The sequence below is a fragment of the Erythrolamprus reginae genome, chromosome 5, assembly GCF_031021105.1.
Source record: "Erythrolamprus reginae isolate rEryReg1 chromosome 5, rEryReg1.hap1, whole genome shotgun sequence".
Classification (NCBI taxonomy): domain Eukaryota; kingdom Metazoa; phylum Chordata; class Lepidosauria; order Squamata; family Dipsadidae; genus Erythrolamprus; species Erythrolamprus reginae.
Window position 1 is genome coordinate 5229490 of NC_091954.1, and position 25400 is coordinate 5254889.

Consider the following 25400-nt stretch of genomic DNA (forward strand, 5'->3'; position numbering starts at 1 on the left):
TAATTTAATTTACCGTACCATACATAAATAATATAAACCCAGGGGCTCAATTTCCCCATGCCTGACGACATAGGTGGGTCTTCAGTAACTTACAAAAGGCAAGGAGGGTGGGGGCGGTTCTGATCTCTGGGGGGCGGAGTTGATTCCAGAGGGTCATACAAATCCAATTAAATAAATAAATAAATAATAAGGGTTCTAAATTGTTTTTAACATTAGATTTGTACATGATGTATTGTTGTTGTGAGCCGCCCCGAGCCCTTGGAGAGGGATGGCATACAAATCTAATAAATAATAATAATAATAATAATAATAATAATAATAATAATAATAATTATTATTATTATTATTATTATTATGTCAATACAACACAGCAAACGAGATCACTATGCTGGATTTCATATTTCTTCATCAGTCGGGTGCTTCCCAAGCACCTAGGACTGCATGATGTAGCATCCTTTTGCAATTGACAGATGGAGATTTTGTCAATTCCGATGGTTTTCAAATGTCCGCTGAGATTCTTTGGCACTGCGTCCAGCGTGCCAACGACCACTGGGATCACTTATTTTTATTATTTTATTTTATTCATTTTTATTGTTGTTGTTGTTGTTGTTGCTGCTGCTGCTGCTGCTATTATTATTATTATTATTATTATTATTATTATTATTATTATTATGTCAATACAGCACAGCAAACGAGATCACTATGCTGGATTTCGTATTTCATCACCAGCCGGGCGCTTCCCAAGCACCTAGGACTGCGTGATGTAGCGGCGAATTATGTTTGCCGATCCCAGTAAAGGGGCCTTTTGCAATTGACAGGTGGAGATTTTGTCAATTCCGATGGTTTTCAAATGTCCGCTGAGATCCTTTGGCCCTGCGCCCAGCGTGCCAAGTACCACTGGGACCACTTTCACTGGCTTAATAATAATAATAATAATAATAATAATAATAATAATAATATACAGAGAGGGGCGGCATACAAATCTAATAAATAATAATCATAATAATAATCATAATCATAAATAATAATAATAATAAATAATCATAATAATAATAATAATAATAATAATTATTATTATTATTATTATTACACCTGACCATAACAAAATTCAATTCAATTCAATGCAATTTATTAAATTTGTATGCCGCCCCTCTCCGAAGACTCCGGGCGGCTCACAACAACAATAAAAACAATATTCTAGCGAAAACAAATCTAATATTAAAAGGCACATAAAACCCTATCATATTTAAAAAAGCAAACGATATATACATACCCAAACATAAATATAAAAAAGCCTGGGGGAAAGGTGTCTCAACTCCCCCATGCCTGGCTGTATAGGTGGGTCTTAAGTAATTTACGAAAGACAAGGCATGTGGGGGCAGTTCTAATCTCCGGGGGGAGTTGATTCCAGAGGGCCGGGGCCGCCACAGAGAAGGCTCTTCCCCTGGGGCCCGCCAAACGACATTGTTTGGTCGACGGGACCCGGAGATTTGACTTCTTCAACCCATAAAAGCCTCTTCTGATCCCCTACCTGTCTTAATGCTTCCATTTCCTCACTGGCCACTTTCTTCTCCGATGACGTGTTCTTCAGTTTGGATTCTGCCAGCTCCAGCTCGGTTTGAAGTTTATCGACTTCTTTGATCACTTGGTCCCTCTCGCTCATAATGAGTCGATACTCGCTGAAAACGGAGTCGCGCTCCTCTTTGTACTTCTCCGCATCCTTGGCGGCTTTGAGCTGCACCGTTTTACACCGCGTGGCCTCCGACTGTAGCCGTTCCATCTCCCTCTGCAGCTCCTTGTTCTGGGCCGTGGCTTTGCTCAGCTCTTGCTGTATGGTCTCAACTCTGAAAGTAAAGAGCCAGGGGGACCGTTTGCCGGGGGGAAAAAAGGATTTAAAGTCTTGTTTTTTTTCCACTCAAGAGCCAATACAGAAACTCATAGTAGAAGCAACCTGGCCCACTATTTTATTTTTTAATTTATTCATTTGTCCAATACATAAATACATAGGAACAAAATAGATATGTGATAATATAAAAGAGGGTAAAGTGAACGTAGAGGAGAAGATATATGAAAGGAAGAAAATATATATGATAAGTGAGAGAAAGGAAAGACAATTGGACAGGGGACGAAAGGCACACCAGTGCACTTATGTACGCCCCTTACTGGCTCTTAGGAACCTGGAGAGGTCAATCGTGGAGAGTCTAAGGGAGAAGTGTTGGGGGTTAGGGGTTGACACAATTGAGTCCGGCAATGAGTTCCACGCTTCAATAACTCGATTGTTGAAATCGTATTTTTTACAGTCAAGTTTGGAGCGGTTCGTATTAAGTTTGAATCTGTTGCGTGCTCTTGTGTTGTTGCGGGTGAAGCTGAAGTAGTCATTGACCGGTAGGACGTTGCAGCATATGATCTTGTGGGCAATACTCAAATCGTGTTTGCAGGAAAAGAAAAGGGATTTAGAAACACAGAAACATAGAAGTCTGACGGCAGAAAAAGACCTCATGGTCCATCTAGTCTGCCCTTATACTATTTCCTGTATTTTTATCTTAGGATGGATCTGTTTATCCCAGGCATGTTTAAATTCAGTTACTATGGATTTATCTACCACGTCTGCTGGAAGTTTGTTCCGAGGATCTACTACTCTTTCAGTAAAATAATATTTTCTCATGTTGCCTTTGATCTTTCCCCCAACTAACTTCAGATTGTGCACCCTTGTTCTTGTGTTCACTTTCCTATTAAAAACACTTCCCTCCTGAACCTTATTTAACCCTTTAACATATTTAAATGTTTCGATCATGTCCCCCCTTTCCCTTCTGTCCTCCAGACTATACAGATGGAGTTCATGAAGTCTTTCCTGATACGTTTTATGCTTAAGACCTTCCACCATTCTTGTAGCCCGTCTTTGGACCCCTTCAATTTTGTCAATATCTTTTCATAGTTGAGGTCTCCTAAAAAAGATTTAAAGTCTTTTTTTTTCCCACTTAAAGAGCCAGTACAGAAACTCTTTAAAACAGTCATAATCAAAGAAGAATCAGATTTTTATAAAAACTGGGAAAAAATTTATATATGGTTGAATAAAAAGAAGACTAAATGAATGGAATAGAAAGAAATATATATATATGAATTAATTCTCTTACAAAAGCTTTAATATATGAAAAATTTCCAAAAAAAAAATTATCTCTCTCATTTTATATTCTCTATATTGATCTTACAAATTTTAGTGTTTTCTTTTCTGTATTAGAAAGACTTCTATTTTGAGCGGGGCAATTGTAGCCCCTGTATATGTTCAATGTTTGTTTGTATTGTTTGTCTTTTTATGAAAAATTAATAAAAATATATATTTTTTTAAAAGTCATAGTAGAAGCAACCTGGCCCACTCCGAGTCTTCAGAGAGGGGTGGCATACAACTAATAAATTATTATTATTATTATTATTATTATTATTATTATTATTATTATTATTACTATCATTATTACTACTATTACTGTTATTATTATTATTATTATTGCTGTTGTTGTTATTGTCGTTTTGTTGTTGTTGTTGTTGTTGTTGTTGTTGTTGTTATTATTATTATTATTATTATTATTATTATTATTATTATTACTTCTCTGCTTTCCTCAGATTCCATTAGTAAGCGGAGTTAAACTTTAATGCCAATAAAAAGTGGCCGAGTGTGAGGAGTTGAGTTGTTTATCTTGAGTTTATCTTTACAAATCTAATAAATAATAATAATAATAAAGTGACTTTAAAAAAAAAATCTATCTCACTTCCACACGTCCAGAGGCAGACTGGGAATGTTATATCTTATATTCCCCCTTTTCGATGAAGAGCTAAGACTGAGTCAAAGAGGGGGGAATATAAGATGGAGGGTGCTATTCATACTTTTCTAAGACTCAGTCCTGACTGGCTATCGTAGAAGGTCACACCCATCCTGGGAGGCTAACTCCTCCTACCAGGGAGACCGTGAGCACCATCAAGGCAGCTGAAAGAGAGAACTGGGTGAAGATGCTTGTAATGAAGACCTCCTGAGTTAGAAGACCCTATGACAGTGGTGGCGAACCTATGGCATAGGCGCCACAGGTGGCGCGCGCGGAGCCATATCTACTTGCACGCTGATTTTTGGTTCGCCCAGAAGCTCTGGGAAGGTATTGCCCTCATCACCTCGAGGTTCGATTACTGCAACGCTCTCTACATGGGGCTACCTCTGAAAAGTGCTCCAAAACTTCAGATCGTGCAGAATGCAGCCGCGAGAGCCATCGTGGGGCTTCCAAGATTCGCCCACGTTTCTTCAACACTCTGTGGCCTGCATTGGCTGCCGATCAGTTTCCGGTCACAATTCAAAGTGTTGGTCGTGACCTTTAAAGCCCTACATGGCATTGGACCAGATTACCTCCGGAACCGCCTGCTACCGCACGAATCCCAGCGACCGATAAGGTCCCACAGAGTTGGCCTTCTCCGCGTCCCGTCGATTAAACAATGTCGTTTTGCGGGCCCCAGGGGAAGAGCCTTCTCTGTGGCGGCCCCAGCCCTCTGGAACCAACCCCCCCCCCCGGAGATTAGAACTGCCCCCACCCTTCCTGTCTTTCGTAAACTACTCAAGACTCACTTATACCGCCAGGCATGGGGGAGTTGAGACACCTTTCCCCCAGGCTTTTTAAAAATATTTTGTTTTATGTTTGGTATGAATGTGCTGTTTGGCTTTTTAAATAATGATAAGGTTTTATATGTTTTTTAATATTAGACTTGTTCCACTACTATATTGTTTTTATTGCTGTTGTGAGCTGCCCCGAGTCTTCGGAGAGGGGCGGCATACAAATCTAATAAGTAAGTAAGTAAGTAAGTAAGTAAGTAAGTAAGTAAGTAAATAAGTAAGTAAATAAGTAAGTAAATAAATAGATTGATTGATTGATTAATTAATAAAATAAATAAAATAAATAAAATAAATAAAATAAATAAAATAAATAAAATAAATAAAATAAATAAAATAAATAAAATAAATAAAATAAATAAAATAAATAAAATAAATAAAATATAAATAAATAAAATATAAATAAATAAAATATAAATAAATAAAATAAATAAAATAAATAAAATAAATAAAATAAATAAAATAAATAAAATAAATAAAATAAATAAAATAAATAAATTTATTTAATTAATTAATTAATTAATTAATTAATTAATTTTTGGCTTCCAGAGAGCCTCCGGGGGGAGGGGGAAGAGGGAAGGCGTTTTTACCCTCTCCTGGCTCCAGGAAAGCCTTTGGAGCCCGGGGAGGGCGAAACACGAGCCTACTGGGCCCACCGGAAATTGGGAAACAGGCCATTTCCGGCCTTCAGAGGGCCTCCGGGGGGCGGGGGAAGCTGTTTTTGCCCTCCCCAGGCATTGAATTATGGGTGTGGGCACTCGAGCGTGCACAATAGCGGACACGCACACTCTTTCAGCACCCGAGGGGAAAAAAGCTTCCCCATCACTGCCCTGTGAAGTGAAGCCGCTGCAAAAACCGATTTTCACCTTCTCAGAGAAGTGGAACATTGCTGCTGGAAATGGACAGCCGTGTTCCTCTGCTTCATCAACATGTCCATCTGTTTCTGGAGACGTTTGTTTTCTTCTTCGGTTTGCTCCAACCGGCTGAGGTCACTGTTGTGACTGGCTATTTTTTCATTGTAGCGCTTCCTTAGTGCGTCGTAGTCCTTCTTCACCACTTCTAGCTTATCCATGGCTGTATCGTAGAGTTTGTTCAAGATCTCCGATGACCCATTCTGCTTCATGACCTACATGAGGGAGAGACACTTTTAACAAAGCTTTGTAGGAAATGGCGAGACAAGTCTCGGTCTCATTTTCAGCTGAGGAAAGCCTCCGTGAGTTTTTATTTATCTATCTCTATATATAATAAAGTGTTGAGTTCCCAGAGACAGGAGGCTGGTGGAGGGACTTCAGATCTTTATCAGGTTACAGGGAGTGACTTCCAGAAGCCGTATACAAAAGGCAGGGGGTTTAAATAGGGAGCCAATCCGGGCAGGGAACCAATTAGAAATTTCCTACTTCACTTCCCTGTCAGACTAGAGTGAAAAATTCCCCAGTTCTTCAGAACATAACAGAAATGGCAAGGGGAAGGGGAAGGGAGGGAGGGAGGAAGGAGGGAGGGAGAGAGGAAGGAAGGAAGGAAGAAAGAAAGAAAGGAAAAAGGGAGGTAGGGAAAGAAGGAAGGAAAAAGGGAGAGAGGGAGGGAAGAAGGAAGGAAGGAAGGAAAAAGGGAGGAAGGGAGGGAGAGAGGGAGGAAAGAACAAAAAAGAAAGGGAGGGAGGGAAGGGAGGAAGGAAGGAAAAAGGGAGGAAGGGAGGGAGAGAGGGAGGGAGGAAAGAACAAAAAAGAAAGGGAGGGAGGGAAGGAAGGAAGGAAAAAGGGAGGAAGGGAGGGAGAGAGGAAGGAAGGAAGAAAGAAAGGAAAATGGGAGGGAGGGAAAGAAGGAAGGAAGGAAGGAAAAAGGGAGGGAGGGAAGAAGGAAGGAAGGAAGGAAAAAGGTTGGAAGGAAGGGAGGGAGGAAGGAAGGAAGGAAGAAAGGAAAAAGAGAGGGAGGGAAAGAAGGAAGCAAGGAAGGAAGGAAGGAAGGAAAAAGCGAGGAAGGGAAAAGGGAGGGAGGAAGGAAGGAAGGAGGGAGGGAGAGAGGGAGGAAAGAACAAAAAAGAAAGGGAGGGAGGGAGGGAGGGAAGGAAGGAAGGTATTTTATTTCTAACTTCCTCTTTCTTTATACACCAATTGATCTGCACATTTGTAAACGTTTATGCCCCCCCCCTTAGAAAGTGTTGGTGCTTTCCTTGCTGTGTGATGTATTGTGTATGTGGAAAGGATTCTTGCTTGAATTTGGTTAAAGAGCAGGTCATTTCGAGACTGAACGGAGCAAAAAAATGGAGGTGGGCAGGGCTGGGAAAGACATTCCTGGACCGTGTGTAAGTTTCAGGCAGGCATTTTTGCATTCCGTTGTGTTTTAAACGGTATTGCTAATTTTCCAGATGTAGTATATATATTTCCTGCACGGGTTAAGCTCCTTTCCCTTTGAAGTGGCTGTAGAGGCGAATGGCTAACCAGTACAAACAGCTGGTTTGTTTGCTTTGCTTTCTATCCACATTTATTTATGTCGCTCCTGCGTTTCCTCCTCATATAATTAAGGCGGCTCTCCCGGCTGAAACGGAGCCACGAGATTCTGCAACAGCTGCAGCTTCTAAAGGGGGGTCAGGCTAGGAGAAAATGCCCATTGATTGCTTCCTGCAACTTCCTGCTTGAAAAAATTGCTGAGCTTGGATTCACAGTGAGACTAGTAAGCCTCATATCGGGAGGGGAATAAGAGGAAGTTCTGTTCCTCTCTGTAATATCCCAAGCTATTTTATTTTATTTTATTTTATTTTATTTATTATTTTATTTTATCTTATTTTATTATTTATTTTATTTTATTTTATTTATTTTATTATTTCATTTCATTTTATTTTATTTTATTATTTTATTTTATTTTATTTATTTTATTTTATTATTTTATTTTATTTTATTATTTCATTTTATTTTATTTTATTATTTCATTTTATTTCATTTCATTTATTATTTTATTTTATTTTATTTTATTTATTTTATTATTTATTTTATTTATTTATTTTATTATTTTATTTTATTTTATTTTATTATTTTATTTTATTTATTTATTTAATTTAATTTTATTATTTTATTATTTTATTTTTATTATTTCATCTTATTTTATTATTTTATTTTATTTTATTTTATTTCATTTATTTTATTTTATTTCATTTATTTTATTATTTTATTTTATTATTTTACTTTTATTATTTTTATTATTTCATTTTATTTTTATTATTTCGTTTTATTTTATTTTATTTTATTTCAGTTTATTTCACTTTACTTTACTTTACTTTACTTTACTTTCTTTCTTTCTTTCAATTTTTTAATGCCGCCCTTCTCCTTAGACTCAGGGCGGCTTACAACGTGTTAGCAATAGCGCTTTTAAACAGAGCCAGGCTATTGCCCCCACAATCTGGGTCCTCATTTGACCCACCTCGGAAGGATGGAATAAGGCTGAGTCAACCTTGAGCCGGTGATGAGATTTGAACCGCTGACCTACAGATCTACAGTCAGCTTCAGTGGCCTGCAGTACAGCACTCTACCCACTGCGCCACCTCGGCTGCATGGACGGTTCGGTTTTCTTTTGGTGTGTTCCCTCTTTCCTCAAACCGAGTTACAATTCAAACTTTTGTATGTACATAAAAAATAAAACTCGGTTTCTCTTATTCACCTGCAACTGGGTAAGAAATACAGTGGTACTTCTACCCACAAACGCCTCTACTTAGGAACTTTTCTAGATAAGAACCGGGTGTTCAAGATCTTTTTGCCTCTTCTCAAGAACCATTTTCCGCTTACAAACCCGAGCCTCCGAAACTGTAACCGGAAAAGGCAGGAAGAAGCCTCTGTGGGGCCTTTCCAGGAATCTCCTGGGGGAAAACAGGGCCGGAAAAGGTGGGGAGAAGCCTCTCTGGTGCCTCTCTAGGAATCTCCTGGGAGAAAACAGGGCTGAAAAAGGTGGGGAGAAGCCTCCATGGGGCCTCTCTAAGAATCTGCTGGGGGGGAACCACAGCCGGAAAAGGTGGGGAGAAGGCTCCGTGGGGCCTCTCTAGGAATCTCCTAGGAGGAAACAGAGCTGGAAAAGGCAGGGAGAAGCCTCTCTGGGGCTTTTCTAGAAATCTCCTGGGAGAAAACAGGGCTGGAAAAGGCAGGGAGAAGCCTCTCTGGGGCCTCTCTAGGAATCTGCTGGGAGAAAACAGGGCTGAAAAAGGTGGGGAGAAGCCTCTGTGGGGTCTAAGAATCTCCTGGGGGGAAACAGGGCCGGAAAAGGCAGGGAATAGCCTCTCTGGGGCCTCTCTAGGAATCTCCTGGGAGAAAATAGGCCTGGAAAAGACGGGGAGAAGCCTCTGTGGGGCCTCTCTAAGAATTTCCTGGGGGGAAACAGGGCCGGAAAAGGCAGGGAATAGCCTCTCTGGGGCCTCTCTAGGAATCTCCTGGGAGGAAATAGGCCTGGAAAAGGCGGGGAGAAGCCTCTCTGGGGCCTCTCTAGGAATCTCCAGGGAAGAAACAGGGCCTCCACCCTCCCTGTGGTTTCCCTAATCGCACGCATTATTTGCTTTTACATTGATTCCTATGGGAAAAATTGCTTCTTCTTACAAACTTTTCTACTTAAGAACCTGGTCACGGAACGAATTAAGTTTGTAAGTAGAGGTCACGGGCCTTGTTTTTGACACCCGTTTTAGAGGAATGAAGAGAATGGGAAACAGGAGGCAGATAAACAGACAACAGTGAGAAGTCATAAAACTACAAATAAAAGGAGCCGCGTGGAAAAAGAAAACCGGAGTACCTAGAAATCTAAAAATAGAAGCGACAGGAAATTTCAGGCCGCCAGAATAGAAAATAGAGGACACCGAGATCTTTAGAAAAGGCTTGAAAGTTTGCAAAAGAATTATGGTGTAAACAACAGCTGGATGAGCCCCAGAGAAAGAGCTAAATCCACCAGGACAGGCCTCTGAGATTACAGATGTTCTGCCAACGCGATGACATCCAGAGGAAAAACAAACCTTTATCCTAATCTGAAGATGTCCTCAATTCGGTCTGCAAATCTCAACAAGAAATATTGCAAATCCCTTTTAATAAAAGCGGGGATTGTGTTAAATTTAGATTTTCATGTCACGCTTAAGTTGTTGGTTTTCCTGCAATGCAAGATGGTTTGCTATATAAAGGAGGGGGGGGGCTTGTTTGTTTGCTTTTTTTCTGTTTGACTGAAAAAATTACATTGTAAAATTACTTTCTACTGAAAATAGAGTGGATTAATTTATTTTAGATTAGGTTAGAATTAAATCAAATTCTTTATTGGCCAAGTGTGATTGGATACACAAAGAATTTGTCATTAGTGCACATGCTCTCAGTGTACATAAAAGAAAAGATATATTTGTCAAGAATCATGAGGTACAACACGTCCAGTCAACGAAGCAGTGGAAGTGATGTGCCGGTGCCTGGAGGCTGTTGGGGTCTGGATGGGTGTCAACAAACTCAAACTCAACCCAGACAAGACGGAGTGGCTGTGGGTCTTGCCTCCCAAGGACAATTCCATCTGTCCATCCATTACCCAGGGGGGGAACTATTGACCCCCTCAGAGAGGGTTCGCAACTTGGGCGTCCTCCTCGATCCACATGCAGGAAAAGAAAGGGGATTTAGAAACATAGAAACATAGAAGACTGACGGCAGAAAGAGACCTCATGGTCCATCTAGTCTGCCCTTATACTATTTCCTGTATTTTATCTTACAATGGATCTATGTTTATCCCAGGCATGTTTAAATTCAGTTACTGTGTATTTACCAACCACGTCTGCTGGAAGTTTGTTCCAAGGATCTACTACTCTTTCAGTCAAATAATATTTTCTCACGTTGCTTTTGATCTTTCCCCCAACTAACTTCAGACTGTGTCCCCTTGTTCTTGGGTTCACTTTCCTATTAAAAACACTTCCCTCCTGGACCTTATTTAACCCTTTAACATATTTAAATGTTTCGATCATGTCCCCCCTTTTCCTTCTGTCCTCCAGACTATACAGATGGAGTCCATGAAGTCTTTCCTGATATGTTTTATGCTTAAGACCTTCCACCATTCTTATAGCCCGTCTTTGGACCCATTCAATTTTGTCAATATCTTTTAGTAGGTGAGGTCTCCAGAACTGAACACAGTATTTCAAATGTTGTCTCACCAGCGCTGTATATAAGGGGATCACAATCTCCCTCTTCCTGCTTGTTATACCTCTAGCTATGCAGCCAAGCATCCTACTTGCTTTTCCTACCGCCCGACCACACTGTTCACCCATTTTGAGACTGTCAGAAATCACGACCCCTAAATCCTTCTCTTCTGAAGTTTTTGCAAACACAGAACTGCCAATGCAATACTCAGATTGAGGATTCCTTTTGCCCAAGTGCATTATTTTACATTTGGAAACATTAAACTAATGCATAAATAATAAATAAATAAAGTTTTTTTTTTTTAAAGAAACCCAGGGAAAGAAATACCTGCTGTTGCTGGCTGCGTAAGTTTGTTATCTCCTTCTGATCCTCCTCGTGCAACCTCTTCATTTCCTCACACAACTGCTGGAGGTGGTTGTGCTCCCGTACAAACTGGCCGTTCTTCCTCTTCAAGGTATCCATGTCTTCCTTCAGCTGCGACTGGTCACTCAGCAGGCGGCTGTGTAAGGTGCTGGCCAGAAGAGAAAGGCACACAGGAAGTAATGGGCCGCTGCCCCCACGGGGAGGGGGGGCCACGACGTAGTGGGGGGTAGTAAGTTTATGCACCGTTTATTAAATACAGCGGTACCCAATGTCGTCTGGCGGGCAATATTCCCTCTAATTTTCTTTCGGCGTGGGCGGAAAAGTATAGTGTCTGAGCGACAGTCCCTTTGGGACTGGGCGGCATAGAAGTATAACTAACTAACTAACTAACTAACTAACTAACTAACTAACTAACTAACTAACTAACTAAATAAATAAATAAATAAATAAATTCCCTTCTTTTTTATTGAAAGAAATTAATAATAAAACAAAACCAAAATCTATTACTATTATTACTATCTTCTCCTCTTTTTCCATCCCTGTCTCCTCCCCCCTATTGTGTGTGTGTCTGTATGTGTGTGTGAACTCTTGAACCATTTCCAATAACAAGGTGAGCTATTGGAAATGGTTCAAGAGTTCACACACACACGCACACACACACACACACACACACAAACGGCTGGGGTTTTTTTTCTCTGTTATTATTTGGGTGCTTTTTACCATATGCTTTAAATCAAGAGTCATTTCTCTCTCTTTCTCTCTCCCCCTCTTGCTCTCTCTCTCTCTTTTTCTCACTTTCTCTCTCCCTCTCTTTCTATCTCTCTCCCCCTCTTGCTCTCTCTCTCTCTTGTTTTCTTTCTCTCTTTCTATTGCTTTCTTTCTCTCTCACTCTTTCTTTCTATCTCTCTTTCTTTCTTTCTCTTCTCTCTCTTGCTCTCTCCCCCCCTTTCTCTCTCTCTCTCTCACTTACTTTCTCTCTCCCTTTCTCTCTGTCAGCGAGGGGGCTGTGAGAGCGCTCTCTCCGAACGCTTCGGGAACGCCTGCCCTGCCTCTACTGCAGCCCCCTTGCGGAAAGTCCGGGACGAAAGCACTCCCAGCGAAGGGGCTGCGAGAGGGGCGGGGCGGGCATTCCCGACGCGCACAGAGAAAGCCCTCTCTCGCAGCCCCCTGGCTTGGAGCGCTTTTGTCTCGAGAAGCTGCAGCCGCCACCGCCGCGAGAGAAGTCGCGCCCCAAGGCAGGAGGGGGCGGAGGAGCAGATGGGGCGGATCGGGCGGGCGGCAGGGCGAGAGGCCAGGGGCGCAAGGGGGCCGGAGGCGAGAGGCAGGGGCGCCCGCGGCTCTCTTTCCTCCTACTGCTGGCACCTCCCCTCCCCCGCACCCCCCCCCCCACGCGGGCTGGCAGGGGGATTGGGAGCACGCGCCCGTGGAAAAGGGTGCGTGGGGGGGTATTTTGGGGTGCGCGCGTGTGCACGCGCGCAGCTTACAGGGAATGCTGCTGGCGGGACCCAGGGGGAGAGCCTTCTCTGTGGCGGCCCCAGCCCTCTGGAACCAACTCCCCACACACACACCGTGCGCACCCATCCTCCTCCAGATGTCAAGGGGGAGGAGGATTCCCCTCTGCCTGCCACCGCCCCTCTCCCCCTTGACATCGGGAGGAGGATGGGCATGCGCGTTGTGTGTGGGGAGCGTTTCTCCGTTGGGAAAGTAAGACGGTGGCAAGTTTCTCGGCGGGGACCACCTCGGCGGCGGCTTTAACACGCCGAGAAACTTGCCACCGTCTTACTTTCCCAACGGAGAAATGCTCCCCACACACAACGCGCATGCCCATCCTCCTTCCGACGTCAAAGGGGAGGGGGGGTTGGCAGGCAGAGGGGAATCCCCCACCCCCACGATGGGATTCTGGGGGCGGGGCTTTGACGTCACGGAGACGTCACTTCCTGGCCAGCCGAGGTGACCGAACGCCGAACGCAATCCTAAACTTTGCCCGAAGTTTGAAAAAATATTGGGTTCGTGTTCGGTGTACCGAACACCGCAAAATTCGGTACCAACCCGAATTGTGCGAGTTTGGTTCACCCATCATTATTAAAGAGCAATCACACTGCTGGCCTTCTCTACTAACATACAGGGAAAATGTTGAGAGTCATGAAGTGGTATTTTGGATAATAAAAACTGTACAATTTTCAAATGAAACTCAACCTTTTCAGTGGTCACCGATATACCAATGCAATTTTAGGAGTAGGAGTAGGAATAGGTGGTGGGGAAGGAGGGAAAGGAAGGGGAAGGGGGAGAAGGAGGAAGAGGGGAAGGGGGAGAAGAAGAAAAAGAATTAAGAGGAAGAGGAGAAAACAAAGTGGAAGAAGCAGGAGGAGAAGAGGAGGAGGAGGAGAAGGAGGGGGACCGAGGAGGAGGAGAAAGAGAAGGAGGAGAAAGAGAAGGAGAAAGACAAGGAGGAGGAGAAAGAGAAGGAGGAGAAAAAGGAGGAGGAGAAAGAGAAGGAGAAAGACAAGGAGGAGGAGAAAGAGAAGGAGGAGAAAAAGAAGGAGAAAGACAAGGAGGAGGAGAAAGAGAAGGAGGAGAAAAAGAAGGAGAAAGACAAGGAGGAGGAGAAAGAGAAGGAGAAAGACAAGGAGGAGGAGAAAGAGAAGGAGGAGCAAGACAATGAGGAGGAGAAAGAGAAGGAGGAGAAAGAGAAGGAGAAAGAGAAGGAGGAGAAAGAGAAGGAGGAGAAAAAGGAGAAAGAGAAGGAGGAGAAAGAGAAGGAGGAGGAGAAAGAGAAGGAGGAGAAAAAGAAGGAGAAAAAGAAGGAGGAGGAGAAAGAGAAGGAGGAGAAAAAGAAGGAGAAAGACAAGGAGGAGGAGATAGAGAAGGAGGAGAAAGACAAGGAGAAAAACAAGGAGGAGGAGAAAGAGAAGGAGGAGAAAGACAAGGAGAAAGACAAGGAGGAGAAAGAGAAGAAAGAGAAGGAGAAAGACAAGGAGGAGGACAAAGAGAAGGAGAAAGACAAGGAGGAAGAGAAAGAGAAGGAGGATAAAAAGAAGGAGAAAGAGAAGGAGAAAGACAAGGAGGAGAAAGAGAAGGAGGAGAAAAAGGAGGAGGAGAAAGAGAAGGAGAAAGACAAGGAGGAGAAAGAGGAGGAGAAAGACAAGGATGAGAAGTAGTAGTAGTAGTAGTAGTAGCAGTAGTCATCCAGACCAAGTTATGATCCTAGGATTCACTAATGTAAGCACTAATCAAGAAGTCTGGACATGCTTAGCTTCAAAACTCAAAACAAGATTTCAAATCAAGCTCAGCTTTTTGAGTGTTGATGGACATGCCAATGCAATTTTGAGGAGGAGGAGGAGGAGGAGAAAGGAGGACGACTGTATCGAACTGTCCCAGGGAAACATTTTGACCCCTACCCCAATCTGGATCAAGGGGGGGGGGGAAATTCAGAAACAGAAAAAACAAAATATGTCTCCCAAAATGAACTAAAAGGATGTTTTAAGTCTGGGAAAGTCATTTTTTTTAACAGATTTTGCTCCATCCCTTTGCAAGAGACATTTGCATTCTAACAGTTTTCAGAAGCTGGGAGATTAAAAAAAAGCCCCTAATCCTTAATCCACTATCAAATGTTCTGTAGACTCTGCCTCCACCCATGTTTAAAATTAGGACATTTTAGAGACAAACAGACTGGGGATAAGAAAGCTAGCTAGCCTCAAAAGCCCCTGGATGTCTAACGTTAAGAGAACCTTGTTCAACATAGAAACATAGAAGACTGACGGCAGAAAAAGACCTCATGGTCCATCTAGTCTGCCCTTATACTATTTCCTGTGTTTTATCTTAGGATGGATCTATGTTTATCCCAGGCATGTTTAAATTCAGTTACTGTGCATTTACTGACCACGTCTGCTGGAAGTTTGTTCCAAGGATCTACTACTCTTTCAGTGAAATAATATTTTCTCACGTTGCTTTTCATCTTTCCCCCAACTAACTTCAGATTGTGTCCCCTTGTTCTTGTGTTCACTTTCCTATTAAAAACACTTCTCTCCTGAACCTTATTTAACTCTTTAACATATTTAAATGTTTCGATCATGTCCCCCCTTTTCCTTCTGTCCTCCAGACTATACAGATTGAGTCCATGAAGTCTTTTCTGATACGTTTTATACTTAAGACCTTCCACCATTCTTGTAGCCCGTCTTTGGACCCGTTCAATTTTGTCAATATCTTTTTGTAGGTGAGGTCTCCAGAACTGAACACAGTATTATTCCAAATGTGGTCTCACCAGCGCTCTATATAAGGGGATCACAATCTCCCTCTTCCTGCTTGTTATACCTCTAGCTATGCAGCCAAGCATCCTACTTGCTTTTCCTACTGCCCGACCACACTGCTCACCCATTTTGAGACTGTCAGAAATCACGACCCCTAAATCCTTCTCTTCTGAAGTTTTTGCTAACACAGAACTGCCAATGCAATACTCAGATTGAGGATTCCTTTTCCCCAAGTGCATTATTTGACATTTGGAAATGTAAAAAAAATGCAAAAAAAAAAGAAAAGAAAAACACGGTATGGATGTGTGTATGTTTACTCACTGGTAGAAATCGGCTTCTTTAGCAGCTTCTTCGCATCTCTTTAGTGTTTTGGTGTGCTGGTTCTGTAGGGACTGCAGATCCGACATCGCCTTCATGCACTGTATCTTCAACCTTTCATAATCGTGGTTTGGTTTGGGGTTAGGCCTGCCACAAAGAGAGGGTCAAACGAATAAGATGGAGTCTCTTTGGAGTACAGTGGTACCTCTGCCTAAGAACGCCTTTTCTAGATAAGAACCGGGTGTTCGAGATTTTTTTGCCTCTTCTCAAGAACCATTTTCCACTTACGAATCCGAGCCTCCAAAACTGTAACCGGAAAAGGCAGAGAGAAGCCTCCGTGGGGCCTCTCTAAGAATCTCCTGGGAGGAAACGGGGCCAGAAAAGGTGGGGAGAAGCCTCTGTGGGGCCTCTCTCAAGTAATCTCCTGGGAGGAAACGGGGCCAGAAAAGGTGGGGAGAAGCCTCCGTAGGGCCTCTCTAAGAATCTCCTGGGAGGAAAAAGGGCCAGAAAAGGTGGGAAGAAGCTTCGGTGGGGCCTCTCTAGGAATCTCCTGGGAGGAAAAAGGGCCAGAAAAGGTGGGGAGAAGCCTCCGTGGGGCCTCTGTAGGAATCTTCTGGGAGGAAAAAGGGCCAGAAAAGGCGGGGAGAAGCCTCCGTGTGGCTGTTTCCTGCTGGGTTCTTTGGCAATTTCTAGATTGGAGTATTGTTTGTCTGATGTTAACCTTGGCTTTAGTCTATGCTAATCTGGATGCTGATTATTGGTGGAGAGGTACTGGAGCTTTATAGTTTTCTTATGGGCTAGTAGTTAATAGTCTCTTTTTGCACAGTCTGTAGATGTTGTTTATGTCTATGTGTCTGTTGATGGCTGATTTGTCAGAGTGCCAAGCTACTAGCCCACAACGCTGATACTGATCCAATTCTGTCCTCACTATAAATTGTGTCTAGACTGAGAAGCATCACGTCTCCTTCCATTTTGCACCGTACAAAATTTACAGATTTGGATCGCCTGCGGCTTGGCCATAAACGTTGTAGGGAGGAAGGGGGTAACGGGGGGGATAAGGAAAAAAAAATGAGACAACTTTCCGAGGTGTTCAGAAAATTCCCCTTTTTTGTCTAATACACATGGCACAGAAACACTGCTTGGAAAAGCTTAAATATTCACCTGTCAAAACATTTGCCAATTATTAGACATTAATTTGAAAAGCAGGCTTGGGCAAACGGAGCCAAAGGCATTCTCAACAATTCATAAGGAGTCTACAGAGAGGGGTGGCATATAAATCTAATAAATAATAATAATAATAATAATAATAATAATAATAATAATAATTATTATTATTATTATTATTATCATCATCATCATCATCATATCTGGTGGTTATGTTCGGAAGCAAGAAAATATTGGACTAGAACTCAGGGCTGGCTGGAAGAAATATTGGAATATAAATTAGAAACAATACCAGAAATGTATTTATTAGGAATAATCAGATGTCAACACAGCAAAGAAGACTATTATTTAATAACACACATACTAACATCAGCAAGATCGGCATTCGCACAAAATTGGAAACAAGAAAAGACACTAAATGAAGAGATGGTGATCAAGAAAATGTTAGACTGCGCTAAATTAAGTAAATTAACGTATGAATTACAGGATAAACAAAATAAGAACTACTACGAAGTGTGGGAGAAACTGTATAACTGGATAAGGAAAAAAAAGAAAAGAAAAGGATTAGTATTAAGGAAATATAATGTAAAGAAAACAGAATTGTAAAATATTAATTATTATGTATATAGATAAGTATAAATGTTTAATGTTGTTTGTATGTTTGTCGAGAGAGAAAAAGGTCAACAACAGGGAGCTTCTCAAGGTGAAGCAAACTAAGGACCAGTACAGAAAAACTGTAACGCAATGTCGTATGGAGAGTTGGCGGAACAAAGCATTGCATGGCCAGTTCTTGGAGAAGATTGAAGGCAAAGTGGATAAAGAAAAGACCTGGTCATGGCTTACAAGTGGAACACTCAAAAAGGAGACAGAAGGACTAATACTGGCGGCACAAGAACAGGCCATTAGAACAAATGCTGTCAAAGCCAGAATTGAAAAAATCAACAGACGATCCAAAGTGCAGACTCTGTAAAGAAACAGATGAAACAATCGATCACATTCTCAGCTGCTGCAAAAAGATCAAACAGACTGACTACAAGCATAGACACGATGCTGTGGCACAGATGATCCACTGGAACTTGTGCCGGAACTACCATTTACCAGTGGCAAAGAACTGGTGGGATCATAAGCCTGAAAAAGTGGTCGAAAATGAGCAAGCAAAAACTACTGTGGGACTTCCGACTTCAGACTGACCGAATTCTGAAGCATAACACACCAGACATTGTGATTGTGGAGAAAAAGAAAGTATGGATCATCGACGTCGCAATCCCAGGAGACAGCAGAATTGAGGAGAAGCAGCTAGAGAAATTAGTGAAATACAAACATCTAAAAATCGAGCTGCAACGACTCTGGCATAAGCCAGTGAAAGTGGTCCCAGTGGTACTTGGCACGCTGGGCGCAGGGCCAAAGGATCTCAGCGGACATTTGAAAACCATCGGAATTGACAAAATCTCCATCTGTCAACTGCAAAAGGCCGCTTTACTGGGATCGGCAAACATAATTTGCCGCTATATCACACAGTCCTAGGTGCTTGGAAAGCGCCCGACTGGGGATGAAATACGAAATCCAGCATAGTGATCTCGTTTGCTGTGTTGTACTGACATAATAATAATAATAATAATAATAATAATAATAATAATAATAATAATTATTATTATTATTATTATTATTATTATTATTATTATTATTATGTCAATACATAATAATACATTATTATTATTATTATTATGATAATAATAATAATAATAATAATAATAATTATTATTATTATTATTATTATTATTATCGGATACTGAAAAAGCAAGTCAAGATTTCAATAAAGAGCACTGTTAACAGCGGGGTAGGACAAAGTTGCCCAAAGTCAACAAAACCCATTGGAGATCCTCTCACCTGCAGTCATCGAAGGTCGACCCAGGAGAGGACAAGGCAAGGCGTTTGCGGAGTTCATCCCTCTCGCGGGTCACTTGGCGAAGCTGAAACAAAATGGTCTCCTTTTCGCTCATCTGCCTCACGTCCACCGACGGAGGTGGGGGTGACGATGTTTTGCCCGTTGTGCCTGCACAAAACAGGAACGGAGTTGCGGAGGTTAGAAGAAGCACATTGAAGACACTTTTACAACAGCAGTTAAAATAGAATTAGCAATAGCATTTAGAAAACTTTGGGGGAAGCCCATGGTGGGTACTGGGCATTGTTAGTGAAATAACTGGCCCTGTCTCTTACAGGGTCCAGTTAAAGCAGACCTGGGCCAAACACACAGCTGTCATCGTTTTACACTTTCCGATATCTGCGTCCATTCAACCAATCCTCATATCTCCCATTCAAAAACATGATGCTAAAATTTTAACACCCAATGTTAATTTCCTGGTAAGTTACAGAAAGTAGGTGTTGGGAAGAAGGGAAAGAAGGAGGGTGGGAAGAAGGGAAAGAAGGAGGAAATGGAGAGTAGGGAGGGAGAGGGGAAAGGAAGGGAAGAAAAGAGAAGAGGAGTGTGGGTGAGTAGGGAAGGAAGGAAAAAGGAAGGAAGGAAGGAAAAGAGAGAGAGAAAGAAAGGAAGGATAAGAGAGAGAGAGAGAAAGGAAGGGAGGGAGGGAGAAAGGAAGGGAGGAAGAAAATAGTTTTTGATTGAGAAAACAAGACCAGGATCTTTAATGAGGGACAGGTAGTTACAGAAAATAGGCGTTCGGAAGAATGGAAAGAAGGAGGGTGGGAAGAAGGGAAAGGAGGAGAAAATGGAGGGTAGGGAGGGAGAGAGAAAGGAGGAAGGGAAGGGAAGGGGAGTGTGGGTGAGTGGGAAAGGAAGGAAGGAAGGGAGAGAGAAAGAAAGGAAGGAAGGAAGGGAGAGAGAAAGAAAGGAAGGAAGGAAGGAAGGAAAAGAGAGAAAGGAAGGAAGGAAAAGAGAGAGAGGGGTAGGAAGGAAGGAAGGAAGGAAGGAAGGAAGGAAGGAAGGAAGGAAGGAAGGAAGGAAGGAAGGAAGGAGAGGGGCGGCATACAAATATAATAAATAATAATAATAATAAGAGAGAGAGAGAAAGGAAGGAAGGAAGGAAGGATAAGAGACAGAGAGAGAGAAGGGAAGGGAGGGAGGAAGGGAGGAAGAAAAAGAGTCATTTTTTATTTGGAAAACAAGAGCAGGATCTTTAATGAGGGAAGGCAGTTAAACCTCCATGGAATTCACTTTTAAATAAACAGAAGCTCTCTCGCTCTCTCTTTTTAAAGGCACTGTTCATCTTATCAGGATGAAAAGACCTGCAGAAACATGATTCAAACCATCCAAGCTGGCAGTGCAAAATCATGCCAGACACTCTTCACCAGCTTAGGCACAACCAACGTTTGTTTGTTTTTAAAATTTACTGAAAGCTGATTTCAGGGACTGAAAACATGTTATCTCTTACAGACACAACACACGCCTGACCTGCAAGAAAGAAGGAGACTTCCAGGATTCCAGAAACTTTTTCGTTTATTGCAGGAAAGCGAAACAGCATCCAGGGACTTGCTACACGTTGAATGCAATTTCTATTTATCTTGGAACCCGGGTGCAAATGCTTGCTCTGGTCTCATTCACCACATTAATGGCGAGTATTCTGAGCAGAGACAGGTTACAAGCGGTGTGCCACAAGGGTCTGTTCTGGGTCCTATTCTTTTTAATATGTTTGTGAGTGACATAGGGGAAGGTTTGGTAGGGAAGGTTTGCCTATTTGTCAATGACTCTAAAGTGTGCAATAGGTTGATATTCCTGGAGGGGGTCTGTAATATGGTAAATGATTTAGCTTCACTAGAGAAATGGTCAAAGCAATGGAAACTGCAGTTTAATGTTTCCAAATGTAAAACAATGCACTTGGGGAAAAGGAATCCTCAATCTGAGTATTGCATTGGCAGTTCTGTCTTAGCAAAAACTTCAGAAGAGAAGGATTTAGGGGTAGTGATTTCCGACAGTCTCAAAATGGGTGAGCAGTGTGGTCGGGCGGTAGGAAAAGCAAGTAGGATGCTTGGCTGCATAGCTAGAGGTATAACAAGCAGGAAGAGGGAGATTATGATCCCCTTATATAGAGCGCTGGTGAGACCACATTTGGAAGACTGTGTTCAGTTCTGGAGACCTCACCTACAAAAAGATATTGACAAAACTGAACGGGTCCAAAGACGGGCTACAAGAATGGTGGAAGGTCTTAAGCATAAAACGTATCAGGAAAGACTCAATGAACTCAATCTGTAGAGTCTGGAGGACAGAAGGGAAAGGGGGACATGATCGAAACATTTAAATATATTAAAGGTTTAAATAAGGCTCAGGAGAGAAGTGTTTTTAATAGGAAAGTGAACACAAGAACAAGGGGACACAATCTGAAGTTAGTTGGGGGAAAGATCAAAAGCAATATGAGAAAATATTATTTTACTGAAAGAGTGGTAGATCCTTGGAATAAACTTCCAGCAGATGTGGTTGGTAAATCCACAGGGACTGAATTTAAACATGCCTGGGACAAACATATATCCATCCTAAGATAAAATACAGGAAATAGTATAAGGGCAGACTAGATGGACCATGAGGTCTTTTTCTGCCGTCAGACTTCTATGTTTCTATATCCAGAGCCCAGAAGGGGAAAAAAGAAGGGAAAAAAATCCACATTTTTCTAACCATTTCTGCATACCTGACCATTCTTTTTTTTACTTGTTAGAAATTCAACCAGTTCAGAAACATCTAGAGCAGTGATTTTCAACCTTTTTTGAGCCGCGGCACATTTTTTATATTTACAAAACCATGGGGCACATTGGGGGGGGGGGGGGCTAAAAAAGGTTTGGACAAAAGAATTCTCTCCCTCCCTTTCGCTCTATTTCTCCCCCTTTCTCTCCCTCTTTTTTTCTCTCTCCATCCCTCTTTCTCTCTTCCTTCTTTCCTCTTTTTTGCTCTCTTTCTCTCTCCCTACTTACCTCTGTCTTTCTCTCCCACCTTCCCTCCCTTTCTTTCTCTCTCTTGCTTTCTCTCTCTCTCTTGCTCTCTCTCTTGCTTTCTTTCTCTCGTTCTCTTTCTCTCTTGCTTTCTTTCCCTCTCTCTTGCTTTCTTTCTCTTGCTTGCTTTCTCTCTTGTTTTCTTTCTCTCTCTTTCTCTTTCTTTCTCTCTTTCTCTTTCTTTCTCTTGCTTTCTTTCTCTCTCTGAGCTTCGCGGCACACCTGACCATGTCTCGCGGCACACTAGTGTGCCACGGCACACTGGTTGAAAAACACTGATCTAGAGAGATCCTCTCTCAAACATAGAAATGGTCTGGAACTCCCAAGCAGCAATTCTTAAGCATAGACTTTTTGAGTTCGAAAATACAATATATTCAAGACTGATGGTCAATTCAAACCGAACAGCCAAACCCCAACACAGGCAGCGCTTTACTTACCAGTACTGCTGAGAGAACTGCTGCTTTCAGAATCCGAAGGCATTATAGAAAGAACGCTATACGTTGATCCTGGGGAGAGAGAGAGAAAAAGGGAGACTTAAGGCAGGGCCAAAATCCAGAAGGTTTCCTTAGCTATCCTTAGAACAGGGTTTCCCAACCTTGGCCACTTGAAGATATTTGGACTTCAACTCCCAGAATTCCCCAGCCAGCAAAGAATTCTGGGAGTTGAAGTCCAGATATCTTCAAGTTGCCACGGTTGAAAAACACTGCCTTAGAAGAACCGGGATGGCACAGCGGTTAGAGTGCAGCACTGCAGGCAACTTCAGCTAACTGCTAGCTGTAGATCAGCAGTTCAAATCTCACCACTGGCTCAAGGTTGTCTCAGCCTTCCATCCTTCCGAGGTGGGTAAAATGAGGACCCAGATTGTTGGGGGCAATAGGTTGATTCTGTAAACTACTTAGAGAGGCTGTAAAAGCACTAGGAAGTGGTACATAAGTCTAAATGCTATTGCTATTTACCATACTATCTATCTATCTATCTATCTATCTATCTATCTATCTATCTATCTATTTACATCTATCTATCCATCCATCCATATCTATTGATCTATCGATCTACATCTATCCCTAACTACCTACCTATATTTATCCATCCATCCATATCAATCAATCAATCAATCAATCAATCAATCTGTTTGGATTTATATCCCCCCCCTTTCCGAGGACTCAGGGAGGTTTGTTTATGACCTATAAAGCCCTTCATGGCATCAGACCAGAATATCTCCGGGACCGCCTTCTGCCGCACGAATCCCAGCGACCAGTTAGGTCCCACAGAGTTGGCCTTCTCCGGGTCCCGTCGACCAAACAATGCCGTCTGGCGGGACCCAGGGGAAGAGCCTTCTCTGTGGCGGCCCCCACCCTCTGGAATCAACTCCCCCCAGAGATTAGGACTGCCCCCTGCCTTTTCCGTTTACAGTTTCGGAGGTTCAGGTTTGTAAGTGGAAAATGATTCTTGAGAAGATGCAAAAAAATCTTGAACACCCAGTTCTTATCTAGAAAAGTTTGTAAGTAGAGGCGTTCTTAGGTAGAGGTACCACTGTACCTAAAATTTCTGGAGGCAAGTTGTTCCACCGATGAATTCTTCTAACTGTCAGGACATTTCTTCTTAGTCCTAAGTTTTTAATTCTCCTTATTTCTAGGTTTTTAGTTCTCCTAAGTTCTAGGCTTTTAGTTCTCCTTAGTTCTAGGTTTACAACTTCGGAACGTCAGGAAATGAGCCTAATTGGCCTTTATCCCCCCATAAAAATGACTTACATCAGAATTTTTTAAAAAAATAAATAAATAAATCTGTTTTAACCTTGAAGACCACTGAACAGGATAACATTTTCCCTCCTCACCAACAAGTTACACAAATTTGCACTGCTTCCTCCCCGCCAGTTCCAGTCAGATTGAACCTGCTTCCCAGGTAAATAGTCTACTGACAGGTCTGACCACAACCTCTTGGTAAACAACACTCGACACTCCTGAGTACAACATTATTCTCCATTAAGAATTTCCATTCAGTCGGTGTTTCACAAGACCTGAGAGGCATTGTATCAAGACCAGCAGCCTAAATAACACCTTTTTGCTAGGAATCGCCTTTCATTGAAATCAAATTCTATGACATTATTGGAATGGACTAAAAATTAAGACTCTTTGAAGTAAAAGAAAGGAATATAAAGTTGATTGAGTTGATCAAGGTTAAAACAGATACACTGTTATTTGTGGCAACTCTTTTGCCAACACTGCTTTATGGATTTATTTATAGAGGTGGGACATGGGATAATTAGCTATAAATTAAGAGGTAGTTACTTAAATTGTTTATACTTGTTGTGATAAAAGTTGGAAAATGTTCCTTTCTTTTCGCTATCCCTCCCCCTTTTCTCTCCTTTCCCCCTTTCTTTTCCATTCCTTTTCCTCCCATTTTTCACTTCCCTTTAAAAAAATTTGTTACTTTTTCCTTTTTCAATTATAGTCCTTACAAGGCAGAAGCCCAGGTTCAAATCCCAGTAAAGGTATGGCTACCTGATGAGAGCAAATAAGCCTGAAATAGATCTATAGTAGTCTCCCTTTCCTTTTCATTATCAGCAAAAATATGTTACACACACACACACACACATTAAAAAGATATAAGCCAGCTTCACATTTCAAAATTTATTTGCTGCAGCATTAATAGTCTCACAAAATTACATTTAACTGGGATCAATTTCTTCTGAAGACTTAAATATTGTTCGGTAAATCTACAGACAATTATGATTACCATGGAAGCTGACAATGGGTGCAATGCTTTGACCTCTGAAAAACATTTTTTGAACCAGATTTTTGCAATCCTAAGGAAAATTGATACAGCCTCTGGATTTCCAAGGGAAACTGGACAAGGAAATCCAAGGATTAAAGGAAGTGCTATCTTGAGTGGATGGAATGTTGCTTTCATCTTTGACTGACATAATTCAAAGTGTTGGTAATGACCTTTAAAGCCCTACATGGCATTGGGCCAGAATACATCCGGAACCGCCTTCTATCGCACGAATCCCAGTGACCGATAAGGTCCCACAGAGTTGGCCTTCTCCGAGTCCCGTCGACCAAACAATGTCGTTTGGCGGGCCCCAGGGAAAGAGCCTTCTCTGTGGCGGCCCCGGCCCTCTGGAACCAAATCCCCCCAGAGATTAGAACCACCCTCCTTGTCTTTCGCAAATTACTTAAGACCCACCTTTGTCGCCAGGCATGGGGGAGTTAAGTTATCCTTTCCCCCTAGGCTATTACAAGTTATGCATGGTATGTTTGTGTGTATGTTTGGTATTTTATAATAAGGGTTTTTTAGTTGTTTTTATTAATTGGATTGTTCATGTTGTTTTACCACTGTTGTTAGCCCCCCCGAGTCTGCGGAGAGGGGCGGCATAAAATCCAATTAATAATAATAATAATAATAATAATAATAATAATAATAATAATAATAATAACTGAAAAAATTAACCATGTACAAATTATTGATGAGCAAGTAAGTCAATTTACGTTTTCTTGATTTATATGTATCACCAAGCAGCTAAAAAGAGTAGACAGAGAACAGGCCATTCTCCCTCTTGATGGCAAATCTGCGGAAAAATCTAAAATTTGTCACCAAATT

The 25400-nt window shown here is 41.9% G+C and overlaps 1 protein-coding gene across 1 annotated transcript in view; it reads right to left on the reverse strand.

The window, feature by feature from the left end:
- The window catches only part of DLG5 (discs large MAGUK scaffold protein 5), a 149353-nt gene that overhangs the window by 77348 nt on the left and 46605 nt on the right, over window positions 1-25400 (reverse strand). The window contains 6 exon segments of the mRNA XM_070751994.1: window positions 1532-1844; window positions 5512-5771; window positions 11101-11284; window positions 15705-15848; window positions 18753-18918; window positions 22238-22306. Coding sequence (XP_070608095.1) covers window positions 1532-1844; window positions 5512-5771; window positions 11101-11284; window positions 15705-15848; window positions 18753-18918; window positions 22238-22306 — 1136 coding nt within the window.